General features: G+C 42.0%; 1 protein-coding gene across 1 annotated transcript in view; it reads right to left on the bottom strand.

Moving 5' to 3' along the window:
• Positions 1–18,846, bottom strand: part of LOC139613393 (zinc finger protein 236-like) — a 64,534-nt gene that overhangs the window by 6,232 nt on the left and 39,456 nt on the right. Inside the window, exons 23-30 of the mRNA XM_071470006.1 lie at positions 18,262–18,407; positions 14,994–15,225; positions 14,719–14,910; positions 13,769–13,927; positions 8,842–8,999; positions 8,464–8,592; positions 7,940–8,134; positions 2,271–2,400 (exon numbers count right to left, since the gene is read on the bottom strand). Of these exons, the coding sequence (XP_071326107.1) occupies positions 2,271–2,400; positions 7,940–8,134; positions 8,464–8,592; positions 8,842–8,999; positions 13,769–13,927; positions 14,719–14,910; positions 14,994–15,225; positions 18,262–18,407 (1,341 nt within the window). The remainder of the gene's footprint in view (positions 1–2,270; positions 2,401–7,939; positions 8,135–8,463; positions 8,593–8,841; positions 9,000–13,768; positions 13,928–14,718; positions 14,911–14,993; positions 15,226–18,261; positions 18,408–18,846) is intronic.

Raw genomic sequence — 18,846 nt, 5'->3', positions numbered from 1 at the left:
TCATGATGAACCAAAGATTTATTCACACATCTTGTAATATAACATTAAATATTCCTAACATTGTGATTTGTGTTGTTACTTCAGCATAGAGCTGTGCGCAGTGCATTGATTCACTCAGCCCTTCTTTGCCCCTCACAGTGCACATGTGCCTGTGTCAGGACTGGGCTCATAGGCCAGTCACAATATGTAATCAACTAAACACAAATAGAATCTAACTGAGTATGAAACACTGCACCATTATAATGACAATCTGCCAAGATGCAAGTGCGTCTGGCTTTTAAAGGGAAGGGGAGATGGCTCTGTGATTGGTTTATTGGATGTTACATGTCCCAAAACACTCCCATGAATAATTAAGAGATTAAGTACAATCCTTTTCAACCATGAAGCTGGCGCAGCGACAGTTTTTTCTGCTGCTACAATAGCAAGTGACATGGACATGCCCTAAATGCACTTGTGCCGGGCACTTCAGACCATGTGCTTTGGATCGTTAAAACAGAGCCCTCAGCGTTGCTTAGAGACAAAAGACAGAAAAGCTGACACCACAGTGTTGTGAGATGAACCAAAATAGAAAAAGTCCAATCAGAATCTTCCTTAACAGCATTCAAATGAATCTATTCAAATGGTAATAGGCCAACAGAATTGTTTCTTTATGTAGACTGCGGGCTGATAATGTGCCTCGGATTTCACAGAGAGGTGAGACATTTGGCTGTGTCTATATGAATGTATGAAATAATGAATGTGAAAGGGAAAGCTGACAGCTGCTAAATATCACCTCCAGAGAAGGATCCTGTTTTTACATCCAGTTCTTTTTTCAACATTTTGTTCAGGACTGTCTCAGGAATAATTAGTGTGGGTGGGAGGACATAGGAAGCCATTCCCCTGAGTAAATGGAGGAATTTTACAACTCTTTTTCCCCTCTCATTTTAACATTTTATCTTGTGCACGTTGATGTAGTAACATACTATGGAATTTCTAACATACAGTTTACAGTGCATACACCATGACACTGCTAACATAGACCCAGGATAAAACAAAGACATGCAGAATCTTCAAACATACTACAGGTCCGACCCTCAGGTTTCCATAGTGGTCAAATATTTCTCTTCATTCACACAACTTCCTTAAACCTCAAAGGTATGACCTTAAACGTTCATGTTCGATTATGAAATGCTGTCTGGTAATAGCCACAGCCCCAAAGTGTTCGATATCAAACTAAAAAAACAATAATAATGATAAAAAATCATGAAAAACTCATTCATTCATGTCATTCTTTCAATAAAACGTTTTATTGGAGCTCATTTTTATTTCATTATAGAAATTGTTATTTCAGAATCTTTTCTTTCATGATGGCATTTTTCATGACAGTGGTGTTGTCACCTGTCAGCACCCTTCTTGCCTTCCAGCCAATCTCACTCAAAGCCTCTCTTAAGATAGCAAGCTCAGCATGCTCCATAATGTAGTCAATTAGCTCCTGTTAACTACAGTGACAGCAATGCCAAAGTAACACTGAACTCAGCTTCCTTCTGCTGTAAATAACACACAGTGCAGAGACACAGTAATAAACCTCTCCTTTTCTCCTTTTTTAGCTTAGAATGCTACCTATATAGCCAGCTAACTAGCTCGGCTTTGTCAGCATCAAATTGAAGCGCCTGTGTTAGCAGCACAAGTGGCACATCTTACAAACTAGTTCTGTTCAAGCATAACTGACCTTCTGTTGAGTAAAAGGGGACCACACCTTTGTTCTTTACAGAATGGTGTGTGTTTTTTCGAGGATCAGATAGTCGCAGATGCCGCAGTCTGAATTGACCAGGTACCTGCTCAGTTTAACTCTTGCTCTTCACTCACTTTAAAGGTTGGTTATAATCCAAGCTCAAAACTCAGCCTATTTCTTCATTTAGAGATTTTTAAATTGGATGTTTTTTAAATACTCTAGTCTAACTTACTTTTCTTTCCAACCATGCCCTGCAGAAGATCCTGTGGTGGTCGAAACCGGTCTGTGCTTTTTCCCTTTTTGGATTTGATAAAATAACAGTTCATGCAAATGAATTAAGTTCTAATTATTTCTTAAATAATTTCACAATTACTTGGTTTGTTTATATATTTTATGAAATTTATTCATATGATTATTTATTCCATAATTACTTCATTTAATAAACACTTTTTGGCTGGATAAGTAGTTAAAGATAATTATAAATGGTGGATTTTAATTTGAATGACAATGCTGTGATTTTTGTTGTGACATCTACAGTGTAAACCAATAATCCTCTTACCTGTGTGTGTTCGGTTGTGTCTCTCCAGCTGGCTGCGCTTGGCGAAGGCCTTCACGCAGGAGGAGCAGTTGAAGACTCTGGGTTTCTGGGAGCTGGGTGACGGGCCTGGCTGGTGCACCCGTTCATGTTCCTGTAGACAGGCCCAAACAATAAATTTAACCATTATAGTTTAGCACACAAAGTCCCTCTCCTACAATGTGGCTAGGACTAGAGATTTCTGTCATTTTGGCCTTGGAGGAACTGACATTGTTTGATTCGAGGCTGTGGACACTCTGTCTTTCCTCTTTCTTTCTTTTTCGTGTATAAAGCACTTAACGATGTGCTCTCTTACTGGAGTGATATGTTGAAAAATGAAAACCAAAAATGACATGAAAAATGTGTGTGAGTGTAGAAAGGTCTTTAATTTTGTACTTGTCCTTTTGAATCTTAATAACCTAATTTACAATATTTACAATATGTGGTTTTTGATGACTGACTATTATATATATTACATGTATCTTTTACGTCAGCAGAATGGTTACTTCACAAATGTTGTATCATTGGTTTCAACAATGTGGTGCTATATATTAAAACTGAAATAATTTCTTGTTAACCTTTCTTGATAAACTTTATATCTTTGGGTTTCTGACTTAATGTAAACAAGCAATTTGAAAATGTAATTTCAGACTCTGGGAAATTACCATAGTTCTTTTCACATTTTTCACAGTCATTTTCAGAATCAGAATCAGAATCAGAATCAGAATCAGTTTTATTGCCAAGTATGTTTTCACATACAAGGAATTTTTTCTGGTGATTGGTGCAATTGATCAGCAACAGTGGGGCTCTCTAGCCTTGTTGATGAGGCTAATAGCAGATGGGAAGAAGCTATTTTTGTGGCGAGAGGTTTTGGTCCTGAAGGACCGCAGCCTCCTGCCAGAGGGGAGTGTCTCAAAGAGTTTGTGTCCAGGGTGGGAGGAGTCAGCTACAATCTTCCCTGCACGCCTCAGAGTCCTTGAGGCGTACAGGTCCTGGAGGGACGGAAGATTGCAGCCAATCACCTTCTCAGCAGAGTGGATGATACGCTGCAGTCTGTTATTGTCCCTCTCCGTGGCAGCAGCGTACCAGATGGTGATGGAGGAGGTGAGGATGGACTCGATGATGGAGGTGTAGAAGTTCACCATCATAGTCCTTGGCAGGTTGAACTTCTTCAATTGCCTCAGGAAATACATCCTCTGCTGAGCTTTTTTGATGAGGGAGCTGATGTTTAGCTCCCATTTGAGATCCTGTGTGATGGTGGTTCCCAAGAAGCGAAAATGCTCCACGGTAGCCACGGGGGAGTCACACAGGGTGATGGGGGTGGGTGGGGCTGGGCTCTTCCTGAAGTCCACTATCATTTCCACTGTCTTCAGAGCGTTTAGCTCTAGGTTGTTCTGCCTGCACCAGGTCACCAGACGCTCAGTCTCCCACCTGTAGGCAGACTCATCGCCATCAGAGATGAGTCCAATGAGAGTGGTGTCGTCTGCAAACTTCATGAGCTTGACAGACTGATGGCTGGAGGTGCAGGTGTTGGTGTACAGGGAGAAGAGCAGAGGAGAAAGAACGCAGCCTTGCGGGGATCCAGTGCTGATGGTCTGGGAGTCAGACACGTGCTTTCCTAGCTTCACGTGCTGCCTCCTGTCAGACAGGAAGTCGGTGATCCACCTGCAGGTGGAGTCAGGCACGCTCAGCTGGGAGAGCTTGTCCTGCAGCAGAGCCGGGATGATGGTGTTGAAGGCAGAGCTGAAGTCCACAAACAGGATCCTGGCATAGGTCCCTGAGGAGTCCAGGTGCTGGAGGATGAAGTGGAGAGCCATGTTGACGGCGTCGTCTACAGACCTGTTGGCTCTGTAGGCGAACTGCAGGGGGTCCAGGAGTGGGTCAGTGATGGATTTGAGGTGGGACAGGACAAGACGCTCAAATGATTTCATGACCACAGAGGTCAGGGCAATGGGTCTATAGTCATTTAGTCCTGTGGGCCTTGGTTTTTTGGGGACAGGGATGATGGTGGAGGATTTGAAGCAGGCTGGCACGTGGCAGGTCTCCAGTGAGGTGTTGAAGATGTCCGTGAACACTGGAGACAGCTGATCAGCACAGTGCTTCAGGGATGATGGAGAGACAGAGTCAGGACCGGCTGCTTTGCGGGGGTTCTGCTTCTTAAAAAGCCTGTTGACATCTCTCTCCAGGATAGAGAGAGACGTTCCTTTGGTAGAGGAGGAGGAGGGGGGTTCTGATGTGGCTCTGATGTGGAGGTTAGTGTCAGGCTTGTCCCACTGTCTTTCAAAGCGGCAGTAGAACTCATTCAGATCGTTGGCCAGACGGAAGTCATTAATGGAGTGGGGGGGTTTAGGTTTGTAGTTAGTGATCTGTCTGAGCCCTTTCCAGACAGAAGCAGAGTCATTGGCTGAGAACTGGAGCTGAAGTTTCTCAGAGTACAGTCGTTTAGCTTCTCTCACCGCTTTGCTAAACCTGTACTTGGACTCTTTAAACTTGTCCCTGTCCCCACTCCTGAAAGCTTCCTCCTTTTGCCTCCTGAGCTGACTGAGCTTAGCTGTGAACCAGGGTTTGTCATTGTTATAACTCACCCTGGTGCGTGATGGGATACAGCAGTCCTCACAGAAGCTGATGTATGACGTCACAGCCTCTGTGAACTCATCCAGACTGTTGGAAGCAGTCCTGAACACCTCCCAGTCAGTGCAGTCCAAACATGCCCGCAGATCCTCTATGGCTTCACTGCACCACTGCTTTGATGTCCTCACAGCAGGTTTACACAGTTTTAGTTTCTGCCTGTATGTGGGAATCAGGTGGACCATGACATGGTCAGAGTGGCCCAGTGCAGCCCGGGGGACGGCGTGATAAGCACCACTGATTGTGGTGTAACAGTGGTCCAGAGTGTTCCCCTCTCTGGTCGGGCAATTAACAAACTGTCTGTATTTGGGCAGTTCGTGGCTGAGGTTCCCTTTGTTAAAGTCACCAAGGACAATAACTACGGAGTCCGGGTTGGTCCGCTCCACACACAGTATCTGCTGTGGCCTGTGGTGGGATGTAAACACCGACCAGGATGATTGAGGTGAACTCACGGGGGGAGTAGAAGGGCCTGCAGTTTATGATGAAAGTCTCCAGGTCAGGAGAACAGTGCTGCAGGATCACTGTCACGTCTCTGCACCAGCCACTGTTTGCATAAAAGCAGATTCCTCCACCTTTGGTTTTGCCGGACAGCTCTGTGTCGCGATCCGCTCTGAAGAGTTGGAAGCCGGCCAGCTCCAGCGCAGAGTTCGGAATCGATCCACACAGCCACGTCTCCGTGAAGCACAGGACGGCAGATGAGGAAAAGTCTCTGTTCTTCTGCACCAGTAGCTGAAGTTCATCCAGTTTGTTGGGCAGTGAACGCACGTTGGAGAGAAAGATACCTGGGAGAGGTGTGCGGAGTCCGCGCCGGCGGAGACGCGCAAGCGCACCGGCACGTTTTCCTCTCCTCCGGCGTTTCACTGCGAGAGCAACGGTCAGTGACCTCTGACCAAAATGTCCAATAATCCCACAGATGAGTCGAGAAAAGTAGGAAAAAAATCCACTGGAGTTGTTTCTCTGATATTAATGAGCTCTTCTCTGGTGAAAGAGCTCCGGAAACCAAAGCAGAAAACTGGATTTATAAAGAAAATAAGGCAAAAAAATGCGCACCAAAACACCGAGGCAGCCATCCGCGGCGCCATGGCAACAGGCGGATAAAACGCAATTAATCCAGAAAATAATCAGTGGATTAATCAATAATTAAAATAACTGATGCCTACCATATATAGCTTGACCAATGCAAAAATTTTGAAACTGAAACATATATCAATATTATGTCAGTGACAAACTAATATTAGATGATGAATTAACTTGGTTTTCGTACTATGGTAAAATCTAACAACACAGGTTACAATATAAAATATATCAATTACTAAATTCAGGCAGTCCCCTGACATTGGCTTGACCTTTTTAAAGTCACAAATTTGACATTTTGATGTCTTATGAGTGTCTCTTTCCAATCAATTTCTCAAAATGGGAATCTGGCAGCAACTACACTGGCTAGCATACTACTCATTCTGGTGCTCCAAACCCTCAGAGGTGTTACAGTGAACACACACAGCCTTTTCAATGAGAAAATGATTCCATAAATACTGATGAAATCTTGGTTCATGTATTGTGTCAGCGAGATGAAAATCAGGAAGGACTGAAATAACCTCAGAATATCAATGGTAATACTGAACCTGCAGCACTGAGCTGCTCTCAAGTCAAACACTGGGCAGCACAAAGCATCGGTCCACATGAAAAGTGAATGGCAACAATACCACAATAAGACTGTTGACGGGGGAAAGGGCCAAAATGCTCATTCTATAACTGCATGAAGTTTATAAGGAGATATAGTCAAGTGTGTTTTTGAGGTCATTGTGTAGGAAATGTTTACTAAATTAAGCCTTGGGTAAAATTGGGAAAAACATTAGAACTTAGAATAAATTTGCATGTGTTGTAGACCAAAGAACAAGATGCAATTTCAAGTTACCAATAAATTGAAAATGTGAGCCCAAGCTGGAGAAGATGTGATTCATCACAGTGGGCTGACACACCGCATCCCCTACATTTATCTGCCTGTCATGATCATTGGATGTAAAATACTCAGCTCTTCCCTGTGAGAGTCTATTAATGTTCCCTAACCTATGTAGCACTGCCTGTCGAGCAGGAAGGCCTGCAATTAATTATTTTTCCGAGTTCCCAAACTATAAAGCCAGGGTTTTGGCTGTCTAGCTATAATTAAATAGCAAAATTATTATCCACAGGCCAACAAAATGAAAAATATCAGTGCTACCAGTTCATCTTTCCCACCACTGGGCCTTTTTAAAAATCGAAAATCAACATCAGAGTTCTCATTGCAGACTAATGAGAGGCCTGGGGGTCTGGAGAGGATGGAGCTCGGTCACTCTCACTGTGACACCTACCTAATCTCATTGTCATTACTTTTATAAGAGACAATTACTGCTTTGCATATTGAAGCACATTCACTAATGTAAAAGCCAGTGGCACAATCGCCTTTTCACTTGCGTATTAAAACCATATCCTCCTCCTCCTTCTCCTCTTTCTTTTTGATCTGAGAGCCTCTGCATTTATGTGCTTGAGTGTCTCAACTGCATGAAGAGGATTGCGAGAACAGATAAACACACATGTTCCTCTACTTAGTTTGGCTGTAAAACCCCCCTCAGTTTAAGTGTTCTGTTCTGTTGTTGAGAGTGACAAATTATAAGAGTCTATCTGAACTCCTCTTGATGAATTACCTTTAATTTTGTTTCATACGGAGATGGCACTTTGATAATGCTGTCCCTTTCCTCAATGACTCTTTCAATCTGTCATTTTTCACCATTAATTGAAGGAAGTGCTCACTCAAAAATAAGATTTGTGTCGTGAGAGCTGATTTATTGTTTTCATAAGACCTTGAGAGTTTCATTCATCCGTCGTATTCATTCATATGCAATGCTGAATTCATCTTTATATAAGAAGCAACTTTGTTCATAGAGAGGAGGCAGTAGCTGAATGGATATCAACATTCAATATAAGCAATCAATAGCTGAAATTGGACGCTGTTAAACATCCGAGTCTAATGTCTTTACATGAGTTCTCACCTTCAGGTGTGTGGCTCGCTTGAAAGCCTTGTTGCAGAGACTGCACACATGACAGCGGTCCTTGCCGTGAGCTTGCCTGCAGTGGCGTCGCAGTGTGTTGGCATTCTGGCACACCTGATTACAGTAGTAACACTGGTTGCGATTATCACCCTCTGTCTGGGCGTCCTTCCCACCCTTATGCCCATCGTCAGAAATCTGAGTCACACACAAAGACACAGATTACTGAAGTTTCCAGTATATGGTGGTAGTTGGAGGAGTCTGGTCTTGCATCTAAGTAGACCTAAAGTCTAAAGTCTATAGCATTCATGGTGCATATTTCCACAGACATCCAAAGTTTTTGATTGGTGAATGTGTTTTGATATACATGCATAGATACATGCTCAAGATAGGTAACCCCCCCCCCATTACTATTGTGCTGCCATCCTTTGCTCAGTTCATCAATTTATCAATACAAAACCTACTTCCACCTTTGTTTGGCAGCTCCTCCTCCTCTAGATCTAAGCACACAGGACAATCCCACTCACATTATATCCATTATCAGATGCTCCGTTTGCAGACTGGGAATGGTGGCTGACCAGTATGACCTGCTGGCCTGCGCTGGCTGGCTGCCCCGACAGACCAGAGTCGTTCAACACTGCAGGAAACGTCTGACCCTGAAGATCAAAACAAAATCTGGTAAGACACCTGACAAACTACATGAGGTGAAGTTTGATCTTTGCATACTCTTCACTACATCACTGAATTTTTAATGCTCTCTGAAGTCCTCAAACAATGTCAGTTCCTCCAGTACCACATTTTAAGTTTTAAGTTTGTAACTTTAGAAAGGTCAAGCCAACGGCAGCTGACTGCTTGAATTTCATAATCAATATATTTTGAATCACTTCACAATCATTTTTTTTTACCTGTGTATTGAGGTTTAGAGTGACACCATCCAGCATACCCTGTGCGTCAGCAAGGGTTAGTGTAACACTGCCATCGCTGGCCACACCTCCTGGTGACATCACTAGGCTCTGGGAGGCAGCAGTATGTGACAGGGTGGTGCTAGGTGGCAGGCTGGTCACTGATAAATCGAAGAAAGACAGAGTGAAGTTAAGAGTGATTTAAGTTTTTACTGCCACACTCCACAGCTAGTGTGGAGCCACTGGCTACATTCCCTTTGTGGTCTACACCAGAATTTGACTGCAGACCATGCCATGCGTTTGCTGGAAATGGGGCTGGGTAAAACCTTTGTGATGATATGAAAAGCTGTAGATCTGACTTAAAAAAATTGACTACATATATCACTGAGTGCAGTCCTGGAACACGTGTGCAGCACCCTGAATGACAGGCACACAGAGAAGGGACAGACAGGGCCAGTCTGACTGAATGGATTTTATGATGGTTTGCTGGCACACATTATGTATGAAACTGCCAATCAGATTTATTTATTTATTAACAGATGGTGCTGGAACGCCTTTCCGGACTGTTCTAGCCCACTTTAACCACTAATTACAGGTCACAATGTCAGTTACACTTTGAACCAGTGGCTGCAGTGCAGGGATTGTTGTAATGACAACAAAATGTGTACTTGTATTTGTTAAGGTGAGTGCAACCAGCTGGCTGAAAGCCCTTTCGGTGCTTATTGTTCCCTGACTAAATATTCATTTAGGTTTGGTCAGAGAGGGACCTCCATTATATTAGTAGTGAATAACACTAGCCAATATTTGATTTTAATAAAAAGGGCAATATGGGCCCCATACAATTTATCAGTCAAAGTGCAGGTTGAACTGCATTTGCATACAGAGTGACAGGGAAGCTTGAGTCTAATCAACTACAGAAAAGATGCTCTCTGTGTCTCTGTGAAGCAGTGGGAGTGTTTTCCTCTTGAGTTGAGAGAGGAGGGTAATGAAGAGAGAGAGATGAGATTTGATTAAGTGTCTGGGTGACAAGTAAGCCACAATCAGGAAGACACAACAAATTATATTTGCTCACTTCACAGCACACAAGCCCTTTACTTCCTTTTCACAGATTGGTCAGCATAATTATTAAGTGACAATTATTCACATGTAGAGTTCAAACTCAAATGTTCACCATCTTCATAGATGCATGACAGTACAAATACAGTAAACAACAAAACTGAGTACCCCTACTCTGCATCACTAAAAAGTTTTATTTTCTTAATATTTTATTTCTAACACAAATCTGTGCAGAGATGTTCTGTCTTTCTTCACAGATGATTCTTTTCAGCTTCTCTTTACTGGAGGCTTTTGATGCTCTATCTTCTGCTTTGAAATATTCAAAAGGTGTTGTTTTGGGTTAGGGCTTAGAGTTAGTCAGGGAACATCATGATTTTCATGATCTGACAGTTCATGGTTTTCACTTTTTTCTTCTTCACAAACTCTCCTGCCAAGCCTCCATAGAGAGGGAGTCATCTTTTCATTCAGTCTTTGGGTAAACAAACTCGCATTCATGGTGTCATCTATAAATGTCATCACCCCCACACCCTTTGCACTGATGCAGCCTCATATTGACACACTCCCGCCTCCATGTTTAATGGCTGGAGCTACTCAGTCACTGTGGTAGTCCTGGCCAGGTCCACACCAAACATGCTGCACCCCATCTGATCCAAACAAATTTATTTTGGTTTCATCTGACCAGAGAATGTGCTGCCAATATTCATCAGGCTGCTTTTCATCTTATTCTTCTTTTCAAGTTTAATCATGCATGTTGTGCTGTTTTATTCTTCTTGAATGCTATCTGTAGAGGTCGACTTTATGCTATGTCCTTCAGTCCTCGAAACATCAATTTCCACAGATAATCGCTGTGTCATATCAGAAGCTCTTACTCCTCTGTGGTAAATGTAATGTTGAAAAAAATAGCCAAATGTGCGTGACGTCATTTAGTGTTGTCCCTCACTTGTAAGTTACTTTGTATAAAAGCTTCTGTCAAATGAGTAAATGTAAATTTCATTTTTCAACAACGACCACTGTGGCTGCGTTATTAGTAGTATGGCTCTTTCAGACCACTACTGCAGCTGTGTTGTGGCTTATGTTCAATAGCCTGCTGACACTCTTTCCCCCTCTCCTATTTTTACGATGTCTCACAAACTGGTTTCTTACTTGTCCAGGCAGTTCTTTACCATGTGGAGCCATGTTGCATTAGACACAACCCAGACTGAGAAAACTGAGAAAACTGTGGTGTTCACAGGTTATTTTGGGGCCTGTATTTTCAATATAGTCTGTCTGACTTGTTTATCTTTTAATTTTACACAAGATCAAATACCCTACACAATCTTGTACATAATACAATTATCGTAAGACAGTATATTTTTAAATCATTTAACATTTTAGTGATACACTGTGCACTGTATACTGTACATTTGCAATTCATTAAAGATTCCTTTCATAGCACCAAAAGATAAAAGAGTAAGATAGAGATGATTTTCCTGGGCTAAAACTGACTCAGCTTTGTCCATAGTGCAGTACATATTTTGGTCCATTAGAAATGACTATGCAGCGTTGAATTTTTAGTTCCAAGGGCAAAAATACAACAGCCAAATTGTGTTAATCTTCTCTAAGGTTTGCTCACTGCAAAGGTTAGCATTCCTGACTAACTAGCACGCTAGCTAACCATTAATTTACCAAACACAATCATTCTAGAAGAGTAAACAAAAAAATGAGTCAACAAAAGATGGTTGCCGGCTAGAAACGAGAACCCTGCTTTTGTTTACGTCTGTGTGAGACAGAACACCAGCTGTTTCAAAAATGACTCGACTGGTGAATCTGCCACCATTCATTATCACTGTAAAAAGCATGTGAGGCTTGTGAGAATGGAAAGCTTGACAGCAATCAGGAAGGGGCTTAGTGAACAGTCAGTCTGCAGTGCCAGAGAAGCATTCACTGATCTGATCTTTGGTGTCAATTTTCCAAAGCAGCCATTTTTGCATTTCTGTGGGGTGTGCTGGGCCGGGGCTTTATTCACCCTTCAAAGTCTATTTTGTAGCTATTTTAGCTTCCTCCATACTTTGATGACTCTGTAGTGGGGGCACACACCTTAGCACACCATTTCATGAAAAGGGCATTGATGGGACTGTTTGAGCCTTAGTTTTATCCTGGGATCTATCACAGGTGCTGGGGTCAGGGGAATCTCCTTTTGAACCATTAAAGGAATCTGAGCTGAGGCTGAGCAACTGACATTATTCATGTTCACTCTTGCACTGGCTAAAAATGTGAGTGAACTACATACACTCATTCACCTGTCATACAGCCTTTGTATTTGAAGTAGCCGTTTTGGTGAACTCTACTCTTTACTCTGCACCTAAGAGAAAAGGCTTTGTGTTTGGTCAAATCTATAGAGAGAGCTCACTCCCTCTGTTACTGTGATCTATTCTTTGTTGTTAAAAGCAGCAAGAGGTCAGTCTCAGCCTACGCAGTGTCTAATTCTCTACATGCTATGAGTGTTTACAATGGCTTACTGCTGCAAAGACTAAGACCTCCCGCTTAACATGCACGCTCATTCCATCAAATGGGAGGCAATTTAATCATTGCTGCTCAAGTGGGTTGTCAGGCTGATATCTGCACAACAGCCAGCTGAGCATCTCCCACTTTGCTGACATACTATTGGCTTTAGGCGCTGGACTGAAGTCAAGTGGTGTTATCAGTGCGTGGGGCAGGTCAGTAAAGCTGGCATGATGCAGGTCAAAGATGGCTTTTGTGTGTACTTGTAAGACCCCTTATAAAGTGGAGTTATGGTGAGAAAAGCTGACTGGAAGAGAGAGATTGGTTTATTTGTAACCATGAAGGTAATTAATTTACATTAGATGAATTATTTGTCTCCTGGGGTACCTGTGAGTGGAAGTGATGAGAGAGTGAGGTGTATTTGCTAACTGTCACAAAGTGATCCTATGTAAGGCCCCATCTTACACCCAGTATTCTTTGTTAGTTTCAGACTGATGCAAATGTCATTTCCTGTCCAAAGTGTGGTCAGGCGCATTGCTATCTTGAGGCAGTGGAAAGCAACTGCGCAACTGACCCACAAAAACCTGTTAATGGCGTAGTATTTCACTTGTATTTTAAGGGTGCATTATCGAGAGTGTAATATGGCTGCTGTGGCTCCAGAGGTGAAGCGGGTCGTCCACTTATCAGAAGGTTGTTGGTTCAATCCCCAGCTCCTCCCATCTGTGTGTTGAAGTGTCCTTGGGCAAGATACTGAGCCCCACATTGCATTTGATGTGTATGAGTGTGTGTACAAAAGTAAGAAGTAAGCACGTGTATAACTGTGTGTGAACCGGTGAATGTGGCTTCTGTTGTCAAGTGCTTTGAGTGGTCGATAAGACTAAAAAAGCGCTATATAAGTGCAGTCCATTTATGTGGCTACATAGGCGGGTGCACAACACACATACACTGGGCCTGTTACACACAAGTATAGTATGCTGAAAATGCACTTCAGATGTTTGTATGTAAATGCATGCTAACAGAGTACTAAAAGGAGAATAAAAAAAAAAGAAAATGATAAAAAGCATATCAGTTTATAAAAGATCTGATAAAAAGATGTATAATTTTCAACTTGTGGAGTGTTGCTGGCAGCCTGTGTAAGTAACACTGTGTAAGTAAAATTTGTCATGCCATTCAGATCTTGCTGTGTTATACTGACTTGAAGTTTATCGCATCTAAGATGAGATCAGAGTGAGCAGTGAAATCAGCCTTTCACTGTCTGACTCAAGAGCAGCTCATGCAAGACATAATAGTTGCTTCAGGGACTGAAGATAATTTCAATATACTATATGACTTTCCTCTAAGATATTCTTCTGCCCATTTAGACACAAACACACATTTATATGCCAGTCCTCACCTGCCATTCCAGTGTTGGCGGGGCTCTGAGGTAGGAGGTGGTCATTGGTGATGGTCAAGGTTGCACTGGTGGGCTGGCTACTGAGCGGTGATGCCAGCCTGATGCTGCCATTGATCTCGGCACCACTAGGGTTGCCATGCTGGGGGAGCAGATCCTGACCTGCAACAGGATTGCGAAAAGCCATTTTTAGTCCAAAAAACATTAGTAAGGATTTTCACACTGAGTCAGATCTCAAGCTCTTTTTGTTTAGGATAGGCTGTAGAGGCTGTGCATCTCCCAGCAAAAAGATACATAAACTGAGAGACAAGTGAAAATGACTTCAGATATTTTACTTGGAACCCATGCACTGTGAACTAGATTCATTTCTTTACCACTTCCTCCAGTTAATAGAAAAAAAAAAATCAGTAATTTGCAGAAAAAATACTTCACATCTTGGTGCAACAGAAAAACAAAAAATGAGGCTATAAATAAGAATAGTTTGCTATTGCCTTAGTCTAAATGATTTGATTCACACTATAATGAATATATCAGAATGCTGATTGAAAGAAAGACCAAGTCATTTCAAGGGGAAATACTCTGACTGCTCCAGTTATGCAGGCAGGAATGATCTATGGTGACTCAAGGTGATGTACAATGATGTATATAAAAAATGGCTTGTGAGGAAGGTGTATCACTCATAACCTCTAATACTGAGGCTTAATCTTGATTTGTGATGCAGCTACAAAATGAAAAAAAAGGACTGAGTTTGTTTTTTTCTCTAACTGCAAGCGTGTTCGCCCGAGTGAGGAAATCAATAAATGTGTTATGGACCCTTGGGAGAATTTTTCTTTCATCTGGTTGTTTGTTGTTGTATTTCTGTACTGTGAAAAGACAAGGTCAGTGTATACAGTATATAGCCATGTGATTACATGTTATTTTGATGAACCTGTGGTGTATAACGTGATCCATACCTGATATGGTGAGGGTGATCTCTTGAGGGTTTCCTGCGGCAGCGCTGGAACCAGCAGCCGAAGCCTGGGCCTGTACCTGGGCTAGGGCTTGTGTCAGACTGGAGTTGTTGATGGTCAGCGTGATCTCCTGACCACTGCCGCCTCCAGCTACCAGCCCAGAGCTGCTCATGACATGGCTCAGGTCCGGGGAACCTGCAGGATCCACAGGATAGTACACATCAGTTATTCAGCTCACAACAGAAAGTGTCTAGTTCAATTTCTCCCAGCAAACAGACCTGTGGCATCCTGCTCAGAGAGGCTGGCCATTGTGACCTGCGCAGGTGTGATGGTGGACGGCTGCAGGGCCAGGCTGGTCAGTGGGTGGATGACAACATTGGCGGACACTGACGGGTCAGTGGTGGACATGAGCTGGCTGCCAGAGTGGGAGACGAGGCCAGTGTCAACACTCAGGGGATGAGAGAGGAGGCTGCCCTGTTGCAAGGTCTGCTGGAGGAGGGTATGGTCAATCTGGAAGAGAGAGTACTACCTCAGATGAAAGAGGAAGGCTGATGTTGAAAAGGAAAAGGAGAGTGAGGCTTGTAGAAATGTGTCGGGGAAAAAGCCAAAGCCTCAGGCTAGATGGTTTCCTTTGAAAAATATGGGAGAAACTCAGGATCATTCAGGGAAGTCCTACCCACTGACACTCTGACAACTTAAACCTTTGATGTAACTGAAATGAGCATAAAATCACACTGGTCTTGAACATGGGTGCCATTAATATGAACCTGTATTTTGCAGGCAGTGTTCCTCATATATTGTTTTATTTGATTTACTGACACTGACTACCATGTATGGATTTCCTATTTATTTTACTATGTTACTTTCATTATAGAGGTGTGTGCAGAGCTTTAATTTGCTCAGCCCCTCCTTGCCTTGCTCTCTCTCTCTCTCACACACTAACAGATTGACAACTGACCTTCTGTCATGGACAGTCTGGCCATCGGGAGCTCTGAGAGAGATCCTGATGCATCTGTGGGCCGGTGGACTGTCAAAAAAATCCTTAAAGTTTTCACAGTCCCTGTCTCTCTTCACCAGCCTTCTCTCTATGCCTGGGTGTGCACAGGGGTCGGGCTGCATGCTGCTGGGACTGGGCTCAGTGGCCAGTCACAATCTGTTACATGTTTGACGCATTGTGAAGCAGTGGAGCTGCACATATTGTTCAGTAACTGGTTTGGCAATTAAAGTAATTGCTGTAGCAGACTTTATATACAGTACAATTTAATGACTAATATAAGAAAGCTACTGTTCATTTTATTGTATAAAATAAATAAAATAAAAAATACAATAAAATAAAATAAATGAAAAAAAAAATCTTTCAGAGTTACCCCTAATGATGGAGGATATGCATAACAACACTATCTGAATAAATTTCAGTTCAACATAACAAACTGAATGGATTTGAACCCCAAAGTGCAGATCAGATGTGTCGAAAACAAAATTTTTATTCATTATTTTTACAGCTGACTGAACAAAACTCATCATGGTCTTGTCATACTGCAGCTCTGCTGAATCTCATTCCAGTGCTCTTATGGGATTGTAGGATGTCACTGCTCCTTTGGTTCAGTGCAGGGGTTCTCAAGTTCTGACACTGCGGCTCCGCCCCCGCTTAGACAAAATCGAGAGTGCTTCCCACCCCTCACCCATAACACCCCAACTGAGTGGATAGAGAAGAGCGTCATTGTTCCAAGAATATAAGAACCGTGTTGGTGAGACAATTTGAGCCTTTGTAATGTCAAAAAAGCATATTCACACCTATTATTATTCTTTGTCTTATTTAATACAGGAGAAAATCCTGCTCCAAGATTTTGAACTACAGTTCCCATTGTGCCTTGGGGGATGTACACAGAGAGTGTAAGATAGTGTGCATGTGGGCTACAGCTTCAACATTTATTTTAGCCAATATTTGTTAAGATTTTGGCATATTGGCATTAAGAGTTTGCCAAATTAGCACTTCCTGTTTGCTACCTGAATGAATGTACAGACAACTATCAGATTACTTATGATGATAATGATACTGAAGAAAACTTAGACATGTAATGATTCTCAGAAAAGTTCAACTTCTTTCTATGATTTCTAAGCAGATTTATGGACATTTATTCACAATGAACATTATAGATAATAATATGTTGATGAGTATCAAATTTGGATTAGACTTAGTAGTGCAGGCCAAACTACAATAAGTAAGGCACTGTTTTTAGAATCCCAGCATGCACCTGTCCCTTTCACCTCACATATCCCCTCCACGCCTCCCCTCAGTTCAAGTCTCCCGTCAGCCCCTTTGAAGGCAAGACTCACAGTTCAGAAACCTCTGGTTCAGTGCATCTGCATTCACTAGTCACATAATGGTAGAAAACACCCCAAAAATCCCTGGGCGACCAATACTTCATTACTTATTATTGAAATCCTCCTAACTACCTACTTTCTGTGGATTTAGTTAATACATTAGCATTAGCACGGAAATATTTCTCTCTGGAAAAAAAAATTGAATTAAAACACAAAGTTGAGGGGGCTTTTGAGTGTTTATAGTTGTGTAAATAAACATGCAAGTGAAATGCCCTTTATTGAGATTTTTTACAAAATAATTGTGCGTCACCACATCCAAAAACCTGTCTGCACAAACTAATTTGTTTAAGTAATTGAGTGAAATGGTTTGGATGAAATGATACACACCGAGGGAATTATCAACATATCTACTGCTTCAGCTGATTCTGCTGAATTAAATGATAAAAACTGAAGAAAAGACAAGAGGTAAAGCCTTGTGATATTATTGGGGGAACAGGCTACAGTCTTTAGATTATTAAAGCCTTTTTAATCTTACTTAGAAGCCCTGCAATTAAAAAGAGCACTTAAAATTTAAGAGTTACAACCAAATATTTGATCAATAAGTTACTGTGGTCTTTTATAATCATTAGAAATATTATAGATGCATTAATCTATTTATCAAGCTAGAGAAGAGGTGGGCTGGGCTAAAAATGTTTCCTCCAACACGTTTAACATGATCAGACACCATATTTCCACATTTTCCACATCTGTGGACAAAAATGATTCTTCTTCTTATTATCATTATCATTATCATTATCATTATCATTATCATTATCATTATCATTATCATTATCATTATCACTATTATTACATGATTATGCCACATAATACTAATATATTGAGAATATCAGGCTATGAAACATTTCATACCAATATATTATATTGTATGTGTGCTACGATTGGCTCATGAACAGCACTTCGGCGTTACAGTAAACTGCAGTGGTTTTTGAATTTTAACATATTGCATAATACTAAATAACATTAAGCTAATTTTAGGTTGGTAGTATTGTCGTTATGGATTCAGGCTCTCATTTGTGAAGTTTTGGGTCTCAATACTTGAGTCATTTAGGAAAAAAAATGAGCTCAGGACTCACATCCAACAGAAAAGGCCCAAATTAAATTAAACTGAGGTGGTGATACAGATGGATAATAACACAAGGCTCAGTAGGAGATGTGTGTAACCTGCAGTGTGATGTTGTTGATGTTGCTGGTATCGATGCCAGAGATCTGGACGTTGGGGCACACCAGGTTGGCAGGCGTCAGCTGCAGGTGGATGCCATCCAGTGTGGTCAGGCCATCTGGGAGAGACACAGTCAGATCTCCTGCAGCTGCAAAACACACACACACACACACACACACACACACACACACACACACATACACACACACACACACACACACAATATTTCACATTTTGTGTTAATGTTGGACTAATGAACCTTCCAGGCATCAGAGCGACAGAAGGTACTGCATCAAAATGTGCTTACATTTTATAAACAACCTACTGTTCAGCTCAATCAGCTGTTCATGACAGAAAATCTTTACATTAGAATTAACGTGTTACATTTAATGAAATCAAAACTACTGCACTTGCAGGACGTGGCAGATAAAAATAAAAATAAAAAACTTAAAAGACTTGGGGCGCCTCGGTGGCTCACCTGGTGAAGCGCATACCATTAAGGCTTAGTCCTACCTGCAGCGGCCCTTTGCTGCATGTCATCCCCTCTCTCTCCCTGACTTTCCTGTCACTCTCTCACTGACCTATCC

The sequence above is a fragment of the Trachinotus anak genome, unplaced genomic scaffold (genome assembly GCF_046630095.1).
Source record: "Trachinotus anak isolate AG129_WGS33_773 ecotype Australia unplaced genomic scaffold, CSIRO_AGI_Tana_v1 ptg000032l, whole genome shotgun sequence".
Classification (NCBI taxonomy): domain Eukaryota; kingdom Metazoa; phylum Chordata; class Actinopteri; order Carangiformes; family Carangidae; genus Trachinotus; species Trachinotus anak.
This window is presented reverse-complemented; position numbering and strand designations above follow the sequence as displayed.